This window comes from Verticillium alfalfae, genomic scaffold (genome assembly GCF_000150825.1).
Source record: "Verticillium alfalfae VaMs.102 supercont1.16 genomic scaffold, whole genome shotgun sequence".
NCBI lineage: Eukaryota > Fungi > Ascomycota > Sordariomycetes > Glomerellales > Plectosphaerellaceae > Verticillium > Verticillium alfalfae.
Window position 1 is genome coordinate 389031 of NW_003315023.1, and position 11245 is coordinate 400275.

Genomic DNA, 11245 nt, shown 5'->3' on the forward strand with positions numbered 1-11245 from the left:
AAGCGACTTGCGGATCGGGCTGGCAGCGCCGTCACTTCCAACGAGAAACTGGCCCTGACAGACGTTTCCCTACCGGTGTGGGCATTCTTCAACGTAGCCTGCACCGGATGCGTGTGAGGTGAGCCGTCGGTGCCATGCTCCTCCACCCGATAATCGACAGCGGTGCAGCTCCGCTCCACAATAACCTTGTGCCTCGCCAAGTCCCTCAGATAAATGCGCTCGAGCTGGCCCTGCGTGATGATATGCAGGCCACGATATCTTGAGTCTGACTGGTGTGAGCGATTGAACAAGAGCTTACGGCCGTCCTTGTAGATGGCAGTGCGCTCAATCAGAGGGCCCTCCTCGTGAACCTCTGTCGAGAGCCCCCACTGAGACATGGTTTCGAGAAATCTGGGCTGCACACCATCGGCGCGGCCGGCAACGAGCGGCGTGTCAGCCTTGTCTGAAAGCGTAACCGTTTCATTAGCACTCAAGTTGATGATGCTAATAAATGACATGGAGAGGATCTTGCCATCACCATGCTAACATACCGATGATGCGAAACGAGACCCCTTGTCTCGCTAGGCTGACGGCAACTTGGAGGCCGCTGGGGCCGGCTGCACATGTCGTCCGTTAGCACTGAGACTTTTTCGGTCCATCAAAAGACGGGGAGAGCTTACCTCCACAGATGAGGACGTCAACTTCCTCCTTTGGCGCCCACCACGACGGCACCCCGTGAGGGCTGTTGGTGCCATCGTAAAGGCTGGGCCAGTGACGAACAACGTTGATGCCGAGCTGGTTATGCGTAAGTGAAGTGGTAAGGTCCACAGACGGAGGCGTGACGTAGGCGCCCGTGCGATCCGCGGCTGGATCCCCATTATCGTCGACAGTGCTCTTAGGCCAAGACCAGGGAGTTTCCGAGGCCGATGATAAATCCAACTCACGGAAGCCGTTCTCCCAGGTGTACGCGGGCGATTTAGTCGCCATTGTAATAGAGATTGTGGGAAGATGGAGTGAAAGCTACGTGGGTTCTAGCTTGCTTATTGGTTTCGTTTTGGTGGTAAGCCAGCTTGATTAACTCTTCCAAAGGTAGGACCGTACATATCACAATGCTGAGTCCCGATTGTATTTGCATAGGCACCTCGGACCCCTTCGAAACATGAACGCGGACAACACGATTATCCCCCTCGGGGCGTTTCTACAAGTCTGGGTCCCACAAAGACGGACACTGAGGGCCGACATACTCCGGTCCCGCGGAGCCATGTAGACTTGTTTCGGTCTCGCGATCGTGTTGTTGGCTTCTCTATCAGGTGTCCATCTGTCACGTGCGCGGGGAATCGGGTTGCTGGTCTCAACGGGACATAAAATTGAGCTGTCGAGACTAGAATAGATCGCCATTGCTTGCTTTCAAACGATTGCATATTCGACCCGTTCCTTGTCATTCTAGAACCGAGTAAGATACCTGGTTTCAAACTGACTTCGATCTCTCCTACGGCTTGACCGGATAGATATCGCTGCCACCTTAGCACATCCACCACTCGCTGCTTCGCCCCACGACGTAACGACAGCAACCATGACTCGAACCGCCGACGCAGTCTCCGACCGCCTGCTGCAGCTGGGGGAGCTAATCCAGACCAATATCACCCAGTTGATTGAGTCTCGTCGCGCTGTGACAGCTACAGGCAACGGGACTGAGCCTTCTGATCTCCCGCCGTGGAGCGTTTTCAACGCCCAGCGCGCCCTGCAAGCCGCTACCGGCAGCCTTACCGAGCTGATTAGCCAGCCGGAGAACCGCCTGCTCGAAGTTTCTTCTCAGTACTTTGAAGCTCGGGCCCTGCACATAGCCGCAGATGCACGCATCCCGGATCTACTCGCCAAGACTGCCCCTAGAGGTGTTCCCATTGATCTCCTCTCCGCCAAAGCCGGCATCGAGTCTCGGAAGCTCTGTAAGTTGCGCGTCTCAACCCACTTGGTAAACGCTGGGCCCTTCTGAGGGGGAAGGCGATTCATGCGTTGCAGTGTTCCCCCACTTGCCGTCCATCCCCCAACTTCCCTTGTCCCACTAACCTCGTACAATGGTGGCTAACATGGCCCCCGTTGTTTGTTTCCGGCGACAGCGCGATTACTGCGCTGCCTGTGCTCGATTCATATCTTTACCGAAGTGGAGCCTGACGTCTTCGCCAATAACGCCGTTTCTGCAGGGCTCGTCGACAACGAGCCCCTGCGCGCCTATATCCTCCTGTTGTAAGTTGCAGGGACCGGCGGCTCCCGCACGCACGGACAAAGCTTATATTGTATCATGACACGTAACTGAGCTCGTCTTTTAGTGGCCTTGATCTGTACACGGCTTCCGACCATCTTCCACGAGCTCTTCATGACTCTGTCAAAGGTTCATCCTATGCCGTTGACCAGACGGCATGGCAGGATGCCTTGGGTGTTTCCAAGTCCCGATGGGATTGGCTTGAGGAGAAAACCAGCGCGTCTGACTTGCACAAGGGTTACAATGCTGCCGTTCAGGGAACGACTGACACGGACACCGCCGCACGCACCTCCCCTAGTGCTCCCGGTGCCGGGGGCCAGGGGGGGTGACGCCGCTGCAGCCAGCCCCAAGACGCCGTACCCGGGTGTGTTTGGTACCGAACTGAGTAGGGTAGTGAACAGTGGGGTCGGCGATGGCCAGCCTATTTCGAGGCCGGAACACGCCATCTTCAGCTTGGCCATGGTCGGCGGTGGCAGAGTATTCGGTCGAGCTCACCTACATGGTACGTCCGACCAATTGCTTTGAATGTCGACAGAGCGAACGGACGGCCTTTTCATCTCACAGCTTACGTGGCAGGTCCGTCACAAACATGCTAATGTGTATCTCGAACAGACTTTCCCTTGGGCGACTCTCGGAGCGCCACTGTAAGTTGATGATGGTGGAGGCGTAGGTAAGGCGCACCGCTCTTTCGATGTCTGACGCCCTCTATCTCTGCCCTCATTCGTCCGAACTCTCAATGCTCCATCATTCCGAGTCCCCTCTTCTATTCGAGGCATTGTCCTACAACCGTATTGATAGTGCGCCACTCGTCATCACCCCCAATTCTCGGCCCTCGACGTCGAACTATATTCTGGCCGAGCGGACGCTGTTGCTGATGTATCTCAGGTGGCTTCTGTCTGCAACTCTCTCATCTCTACCCTAATCTGAAGTTCGTCCTTCAGGACCGTGGCCCGGCCATCGAAAAGGCCCAGAATGAGGTCTGGCCGCGCGAGAACCCCGCGGCTCTTGCCGCAGGTCGAATTCGGTTTGTTGTACATGACTTTTTTGAGAAAAACCCCGTACCCGAAGCGGATGTATATTGGCTCCGGTATGTGCTGCATGACTGGTCAGACGACTACTGTGTACGCATCCTCAGCGGTATCAGACAGAGCATGGGTCCTAGAAGCCGCATCTTGATCTGGTAAGTCAGCGATGAGACCCGGGACGCGGGACCTACCTCCGCCCCTCCGTTGTACCCCCCGCTCCTCTTCCCTGTTCCCCCTTTTCTCCCTGTTCCCTTCACTGCTCCGCCCTCTTGGATCATGACCCCTCCTTCCGCGAGCCCTAGGAATAAGCTTGCTGATCCAGTTGCTGTCGGCCCGTAACAGCGATCAAGTCATGAACACAACTCATGGGTGCTCTGACCTACCTCCAGCGCCCGAGCCCCTGCTGCCAAACTGGGGCTACTACACAAGATACTCGCATCAGCGGGACCTGGCTATGATGGCGATCATCAACGGCATCGAGCGGAAGCCTGACGAGTTCCGGGAGCTAGTGGAACGTGCCGGACTCCGGCTGCGCAAGATCTGGGACTGCCGTAGCCAGGTTGGTCTGGTTGAAGTTGTCCTGCCCAACTCTGAGCTGTAGCGCTTGTGTCCTTGAGCTTGTTGCCTTCTGAAGCAAACGGCTGGGCTAAGATGATCAATTAGAGACGCACAGAATGCAAACACAGCAGTCCGGCCTGGAGGGGCCAGCAACCTTTGGGGGATGTAGCACTGATCTGGCCACGTTATCAGCTGCCTCGCAGATACTATAGACTGTGAAACCTCCTCTGAATAATATCGCCGGCCCCATACAATTGCGCAGTTCGTTTCCCCCATCCTATAACGGCTTTCTCCGTCGATACTGGCAGGTTTGATTACGATTACACGCATTGAGCGCAAACTGTATCTGTTCATGGCTGTCATCTAAATCATGTGCTACTGGATGGGTGACATTCTTTCCAAGGAGTCAGGTGCCCTGTCCCGTAGCATCGGTTGCGGGTAGAGTGCTATCAGGCAATACGCTGTGAACGCCCTGAAAGTAGAAGTAAAACGCGGTAACCGAGCGTGCTTAGAGTTTCGGCAGTAGCAAAGGCAATTCCTCGTACACCGACGTACAATATCCAAAAGAGAAGTAAAACGCAATGAAAGCGACTATTCTGGTGGCAGTATAGTCATGTCGACATATCATTACCCTAGAAAGGTACCTATTCAGGAGTAGTCTTGCCTTGCCCCCTCGTCCCTGCTTTGCCTGCCGCTGTCTTGGCTGCAGCGGCCTCGCCTGTCTCAGTCATGTCAAGCCCACCCCCACGGCGACCTCAGCCCGCATTCGGCCCCACAGCTCACCCCAGTCAGACCGGGTCGGCTCCGACCTTTTCACATGCATCTACAACTCATGCTTAATGCCTGCCATTTGCGGGGCAAAGCCACTATGAGTTCTATCTGGTGTATAACGCAATCAGCCCGTACGCATACTGATGGGGGGGGGCATATTTGAGCGGGACTCGCTCTTCTTAGCGAGTAGCTTCGACAATCAGTCCTCGTTCGGTTATGTTTAACAAGTCAGAATTATACCTTTAGTTGTTCAGTTATAGTTATTGAGGCTTTGCATTCTTCCCTTCTTTCTTTCACCTTTTCCTGAACTGAAAGCTGTGTTGTTATTTGAAATACACTGCACTATTCGATTTCCCTCCTGCACACAGGCCAGGACGCCATGGACACCGTGCAAGGCCCGAGGCAGCCCAAGCGCTGGACGGAAGAAGAGGACGCCATTCTCCACGAGGAAGCCATCAAGCAAGGCAAGTATATCGTCTCCCGCCGAGCTTGGAAGCTCCAGCTCACATCTGCCTGGCTGCGTCCCTAACACTACCCTCTACCAGCATCCCTGGGCCCAATTAAAGACTGGCATCGGATCGCGGCAAAGCTGGCGAACCGCACCAACAAGGACTGCCGCAAGCGCTGGTTCAACAAAGTACGCGGCGGCCTGAGAACTGGACCGTGGAGCGAGGACGAAGATCAAAAACTTCGGCAGGCTGTGGAGAAGTACGGCCAAAGGTAGGAACCGCCGAGCAATTTCGATCATTCGCAAATCCACATATGGAACCGACGATGATTGTTTTGCCAAGAGTACACAAGACTGACACGATGCAGATGGACCTTGATCTCCCAGGAGTTCGGGTCTCGCAGCTCTGACCGTGAGTACACCTTCGCGTGTTTTACCTAACCAACGACCACATTGTGATGCACCCCACCATCCGTTTACCCGCATTCTCCGCTTTGCCTCGGTCACTCTATGGAAGGCGAGATGACTTTTGGGAAAACCAGGTTGCTCAAACCCACCTGGCAGCTGGCGATGCCAAGGCATAGCGGCTACACGGGAAAGCAAAGAGTCAAGATGCTGATCGCAATTATGGGTCAGAATGTGCCAAACGATGGCAGTACACCCTGGATCCCAAGCTCGGGCATCGACAGTGGACCTCTGGCGAGGTGAGACAAACTCCCTTCTCTGTTCATTTATAGCTTTTGATCTTGGGCTGATCTGACATACTCTTGGAGGACCACCTCTTGCTCGAGTTAGTCCAGTCGTTCGGCCACGACTGGAAGTTCATTTGCCAGCAGCACTATCCAAGCAGATCGAGAACAGACGTCAAGAACCGGTAAGCAGCATCCGTAGGTGGGGGCACGCCTCATATGTTGACCATAGCTCATGGTACAACTGTACTGAACCGACACCACCATTCGTGGCTAGCAACATGTAGACCTGGAAGAGTTGTCAATTACTAACCTTCTTCCTCATCTCCAGATATACCATTCTCAGCCGCCGACTTGCTGCTGGCGCTCCGGGAGAGTCACCGTCTGAGGTGGCATCACCTCTGAACCCTTCAGGCGAATCCTCGCACGACATCCCCGACTCCCTCGATCCAAGCAATGACATGATGCATTGTGCTGAGGATGATCTTCACTACTTCTCTGCTGGTAATGATTCACTCGAAGTTCCAGAATCGGTGAGCGCCGGCGTAGCAGGACACCAGTCTACCCCGGAGTTTGAAATATTTTTTCCTGACGATTTCGGCTTCAACTTGGAGGGCGATCCCAGCTATGGAGACGCCATGATGGATGGCTGTACAGACTCTCCCTTCTTCAGCAACTCACAGCGCACATTCTCAGTATGCCCTACAAGGGCAGTGGACGAGCCCAGCTGGCTATTCACCAATGCTGATGGCGCACTGTCCCCCTCTGCGGCGGCGCCCAGCGAGGGCAGCCACGCCAGCCAGACGTTCACGAACATGTTTGATCTCGAATTGGATAACAAGGGGCAGCTCCACTTGTCCAAGACCTTCAATGAACTTGAATCTCCTACGGGTGCCCTTCAGTTCATCGAGGGGCTAGATCCGCGCGGGACAGAACCAGACTTTAGCATAGCGGGCGGCGGCGACAAGAGGTCTTCGTCATTCAGCGTGGTACTAGTTGCGGAGGAATGTGACCATGAGCTGGTCAAATATCTCATCGATGTCACCAAACCAATCAAGGGAAGGGTAAAGATGGAAGTTGTCATGTGAAGGGTGCATTTCGGGACCTCTGCAGCAGGCCATGTAATAGCGAACAAATAGAGGACACATTGCAAACGTGCATCATGACCAAAGTGGCAATACTGCACTTGATCTACGTCGCGGTAGGCTGGTAGGCCTCATTTGATGTGTGAAGGGAGCATTCGCGTTTTCCCGTGGTGATGATACGTTCTTCCCGTATTTCAAAGCAGTCTTTGGGGGTCAAACAACCTACACAGCCTTTTTAGAAAGCAAACTCTCGGATTTCAAGTGAGGGCATCTGTGAAAGTAACAATTGACCTAGGCAAACCTCGAAAAATGCTTCACCCACCAGCCGGCCCACTTAGCGGCAGCAAGCGTTGCAACTCGGCCAGAGGGAATCGGCGACACTGCAAACAAACAGCAGGTCTTTTGTCTCTGAGCGAAAGCAAGATCAGCGTCAGTGAATTTCTATTCGCCAAGAAAATTAGACTCAAGATCTGTAGCGATTCCATCACGAAGTCAAATACGCATCAGATGGATCCAGTGTACTGAGTCGTTTGCATCAAACGGTATGCTGGAATGGTTCGACGCCCCATCGGCTTTATCGGCGTTGCCAGGGTCTGGCGCACCTCCAGAACCGCGTTCCACCACACCTTCTGGGCCAACTGTCGGTGTTAAGATCTGGCCGACCGATAATCTGCCAAGCCTTGATTCTTATGCACTTACCATGCAGTGGCTGCTACGGGGCCTGGCAGCCAGCAATCAAGAATCCACACTCCCGTCGTAACGTGAAAGACATGGGGGTGCCGTACTCCGGTCCCTGCAGATGCAACCTCACCTCAGCCTTGGTGCTCACTCAAGGCGCATCAGATAGGTGTGCATAGACTATGGCCAACACCAAGAAGCCAACAGGTTGAAGTCTGGCTGCATTGGCACAAAAGTGCCAGATTACCTCGCCTTGGAAGCGTTCGTTTGCAGGCCTCTTGTTTCCATGTGAATCTACCCACTGCCGTCCAAACCCCCAAACCCCTTGCAATCTCGACCTCCTGGCCTTCCAGACACATCAATTAATTTTTTTTAAAAAATCACCGTCATGTCCAAAGTCTGGCTCATCACCGGCTGTTCCTCCGGGTTCGGCCAGCAAATTGCCCTCGCAGCCCTCGCCCGCGGAGACACCGTCGTGGCCACAGCCCGCAACCCCCGAACCCTCACGGATCTTGCCAGCAAAGGCGCCATCGTTGAACGACTGGACGTTACCGACACAGACGAAAACCTTGCTGCGTCCGTCAATGGCTTCCTATCCAAGACGGGCGGCAAGCTTGACATACTCGTTAACAACGCCGGATACATCCTGTCCGGTGGCGTGGAGGAATGTAGCCGCGCCGAAGTCCAGGCCACATTCAACACCAACGTTTTCGGGCAGCTGAACGTTCTCCGAGCCGTACTGCCCGTCATGCGGAAGCAGCGGAGCGGCATCATTGCCAACCTTGGCAGCATCGGCGGCTGGTCCGGCTCGCCAGCTGCAGGATTGTACTGCGCCACCAAGGCGTGCGCCGCCATGATCTCCGAGTCACTGCGGCTCGAGGTCGCCCACCTGGGCATTAAGGTTGTCTGCATCGAGCCGGGATATTTCCGCACCAACTTCCTTGCACCGGGCCACCGAACACGCGCTGCCACGGTCATTGACGACCTGGCGGCCGGGGTCGACGGGACCATCACCGCTCTGGACGCGTATGACCGCCAACAACCGGGAGATCCGGCTAAAGGAGCTTCGGTCATCGCCGAGGTACTCACTGGTACGGGAAGGGCCGCTGGTCGAGAGTTGCCGCCGCGACTTGTTGTGGGGAGGGACGCTTACGAGATCATCTCGGGGAATCTAGATCGCAACCGGGCCAGCTTGGAGGCCTGGAAAGATGTGACTACGACAACTGACTGCGATGCATAATGCGTAATGCAATATGTAGGCTCCCTTATCGTTGCATCCCAGATCTTCTGCAAGCTGATCAATGCACGGTGTGCCTTGACCTTATCCCAAGTTGCATCAGAGTGACGTCCGCGCCTTTTACTTCACCTCGGCTAGACAGCAGCAAAAAATCAGTTTCAAATAAAGTACAGCACGTGCTTCTCTACGCTCCCTTCCGAAACTTAAAATCAGGATAGTCGTGCTTCGTTAACTTCTTGTGGGACAAGCGATGGATGGGTCTGATGGATGATTCCATGATGGCTAAAGTTTAATGGGCACGTTCATTCTTCGGCCGTTTACTGATGCATCCCCATCAAACGAGTCGACTCCGCGCTGATGGTATAATAGCCTTGGGGACTTTTAAACCTTGGCGTCAAACCTTGATGTGTGATTGTGCTCTGAAAATCTTTCTGCGACGTGTATGAGACGGAAATGTATCATGACTGATGGCATTTTTGCATCTACGGATTCTCGGCCACTACTCGAGAAAGCCCTCCTTCCGCCACCGCGCCACATATTTCGCAATCAGCTGCTGAGGGACCCCTCCGCTACTTCGCAAAGTTTCTGATACAGCCAAAGCCCTCGCGGTATCGAGCACTACAGACCCGCCAGCTAAAGGCCGAAAATGGTCCCTGAAAAACCGCTCTAACGAGCGAAGTGCCCCAGCATCACAAGACTGTTGCATCCACTCCTCAAATGAGATAGTCTTGGTGGGCAGACCAAGCTCCGCCGCAAAAAAGGCGCAGATATCGGCTAGGGGCTGCCGGACAGGATTCTCCAGGTGCAAGAACAGAGGGACATCCGCTGCGTGTAAAGCTATTTCCGCAAGAGATTTGGCAGCACGGTCGACAGGCAGCCACGACGCTGTCTGTGAGACGAAGAATGTTAGCATCACTGTCCGAGGAGCCACGTAAGAAATGAAAAGGTAGACAAAACTTACCCCTTCAAGAGTCGGCAAACTCCCCACCATCTGACTCGCTTTCACCAGCGCGGGAATGTGCTCTGCCGTCTTCCATATGCCCTCACCGCTCTCTGGCCCACTGAGCTGCCCGATGCGCACAACAACAGGCTCAACTTCGTCCCGCAGCTCTTGACTGACTTGCGCGAGCATTTGCTCACACACCCACTTCGCTTCCGCATAGCCCATGGGCGTGGCAATGCGCGGGTCATAAAACCCCATTTCCGGGACGGCGCCCGTTGCAGAGGGGCCGTACATGGAACCTTGCTCATCGGAAAAGCCCCGCACCACGGCAATGGACGATGCAAAGACGAGGCGGACCCGGCCTGTGGCTGCCCCGGCGCCGCGCAATCGTGCAGCCCTGGCAAGTCGAATCAGTCCCTGCGTTGCGCGGGAGTTGCGGCCGGAAACTTTCGAGCGTGCGATGGAAGTCCATCGGCCACGCCAGGTGGATGATATGGGACACCTGGTCCGCAACTCTGCTGAAGCTGGACTGAGTGTCCAGGAAGCAATTTGTGCCCGTAGCCCACTGGCCTGGGTTGCACTGCTCAAACTCGACCTTACCCCATTGCTGTGGGCTCAAGCTCAGGCCAGCAGCCCCCAGAGCTGTTCTGACACGCTGTTCGGGGGTGCTCTGTCCACCAGTCCCTTCTCGCACGAGGCAGATGGTTTTCTTGACCAGTGGGTTGGAAGCTAGCTGAGCCACGACATTGGCGCCAAGATTACCAGTCGCTCCAGTAACTGCGACAGTGAAAATGGTCTTTGGGCTTCCGGGCGTGGTCTGGGCGCGGATATCTCGGACGCAGTCACCCAAAAGCGCCCGAATGTTACTCAGTCGTGAGGCGGGACCTGGAGTGTCCTGAGACTCCGTACTGCCGCCTGTCGTTTCTCCTTGCTCATAGAGTAACTGGGTTACTGCTTGAGCGAGACGCCAAATGGATGGGTGCGCGTAAACAAACTCCTTGGTGATCAGTTGCTGAGAATTGGCCTCGCACCTGGCATGCTTTTCGCTCAGGGCCGAATTGAGTAGTCTGGCCAGCCGAACACACTGAAGGGAGTCCATGCCCCGCTCGAACAAATCATCCTCTTCGCCAACATCCAAATGAGAATCGGAGAACAAGTTCGTCGCCACCGCCCTGACCATCTTTTGGACACTCGTGACGATATCAGATGTGTCGGTAATGGCATCGCCCGCAGTCACCTCATTATCCAACTTGGCGTAGGCAGCCTTAATTTCCTCCTGGAACAGGTCTGCAACCTCCCGGCGCATGACGGAACCTTTATCTGATCGAGGAATTGTCTTACTGGGGCGCTTGACAATGATGGCGTTGATCGAAGATATTCGAGCATGTTGGTCCAGAGTCTCGTTGAGAGACTTGACCAAGTCCCATACATGCCTTTTGAAATTACTTACCTGGACAGGTGACGACGGTTCAACGATGAGAAGAACTTCAAATGCGCCGCTACCAACACAAACAGCCGTCTGAATTTGTGGATCTGTCATGAGCGATGTTTCCACTAGACGCGGCATAACTT

At 54.7% G+C, this 11245-nt stretch overlaps 6 protein-coding genes across 6 annotated transcripts; 4 read left to right on the forward strand and 2 right to left on the reverse strand.

Annotated features, from left to right (window-relative positions):
• Window positions 1-205: 205 nt before the first annotated feature.
• Window positions 206-966, reverse strand: VDBG_09795 (conserved hypothetical protein; the record flags this gene model as incomplete). Its single annotated transcript, XM_003000029.1, has 4 exons — window positions 206-258; window positions 299-442; window positions 531-596; window positions 660-966. 4 exons carry the CDS (start codon window positions 964-966, stop codon window positions 206-208), a joined length of 570 nt encoding a protein of 189 aa, XP_003000075.1.
• A 586-nt stretch (window positions 967-1552) lies between these two features.
• On the forward strand, window positions 1553-3865 carry VDBG_09796 (conserved hypothetical protein; the record flags this gene model as incomplete). Its single annotated transcript, XM_003000030.1, has 6 exons — window positions 1553-1925; window positions 2097-2223; window positions 2392-2741; window positions 2804-2815; window positions 3125-3419; window positions 3607-3865. The coding sequence occupies 6 exons, from the start codon at window positions 1553-1555 to the stop codon at window positions 3863-3865; spliced, it is 1416 nt and encodes a 471-aa protein (XP_003000076.1).
• A 1060-nt stretch (window positions 3866-4925) lies between these two features.
• Window positions 4926-5417, forward strand: VDBG_09797 (conserved hypothetical protein; the record flags this gene model as incomplete). Its single annotated transcript, XM_003000031.1, has 2 exons — window positions 4926-5068; window positions 5139-5417. The coding sequence occupies 2 exons, from the start codon at window positions 4973-4975 to the stop codon at window positions 5244-5246; spliced, it is 204 nt and encodes a 67-aa protein (XP_003000077.1).
• A 777-nt stretch (window positions 5418-6194) lies between these two features.
• On the forward strand, window positions 6195-6818 carry VDBG_09798 (predicted protein; the record flags this gene model as incomplete). The annotated part of the gene is made up of 1 exon (XM_003000032.1): window positions 6195-6818. The coding sequence occupies one exon, from the start codon at window positions 6195-6197 to the stop codon at window positions 6816-6818; it is 624 nt and encodes a 207-aa protein (XP_003000078.1).
• Window positions 6819-7881: 1063 nt separating this feature from the next.
• Window positions 7882-8910, forward strand: VDBG_09799 (serine 3-dehydrogenase; the record flags this gene model as incomplete). The annotated part of the gene is made up of 1 exon (XM_003000033.1): window positions 7882-8910. One exon carries the CDS (start codon window positions 7882-7884, stop codon window positions 8731-8733), a length of 852 nt encoding a protein of 283 aa, XP_003000079.1.
• Window positions 8911-9229: 319 nt separating this feature from the next.
• On the reverse strand, window positions 9230-10979 carry VDBG_09800 (conserved hypothetical protein; the record flags this gene model as incomplete). The annotated part of the gene is made up of 3 exons (XM_003000034.1): window positions 9230-9619; window positions 9692-10197; window positions 10274-10979. 3 exons carry the CDS (start codon window positions 10977-10979, stop codon window positions 9230-9232), a joined length of 1602 nt encoding a protein of 533 aa, XP_003000080.1.
• Between the last annotated feature and the right edge of the window lie 266 nt (window positions 10980-11245).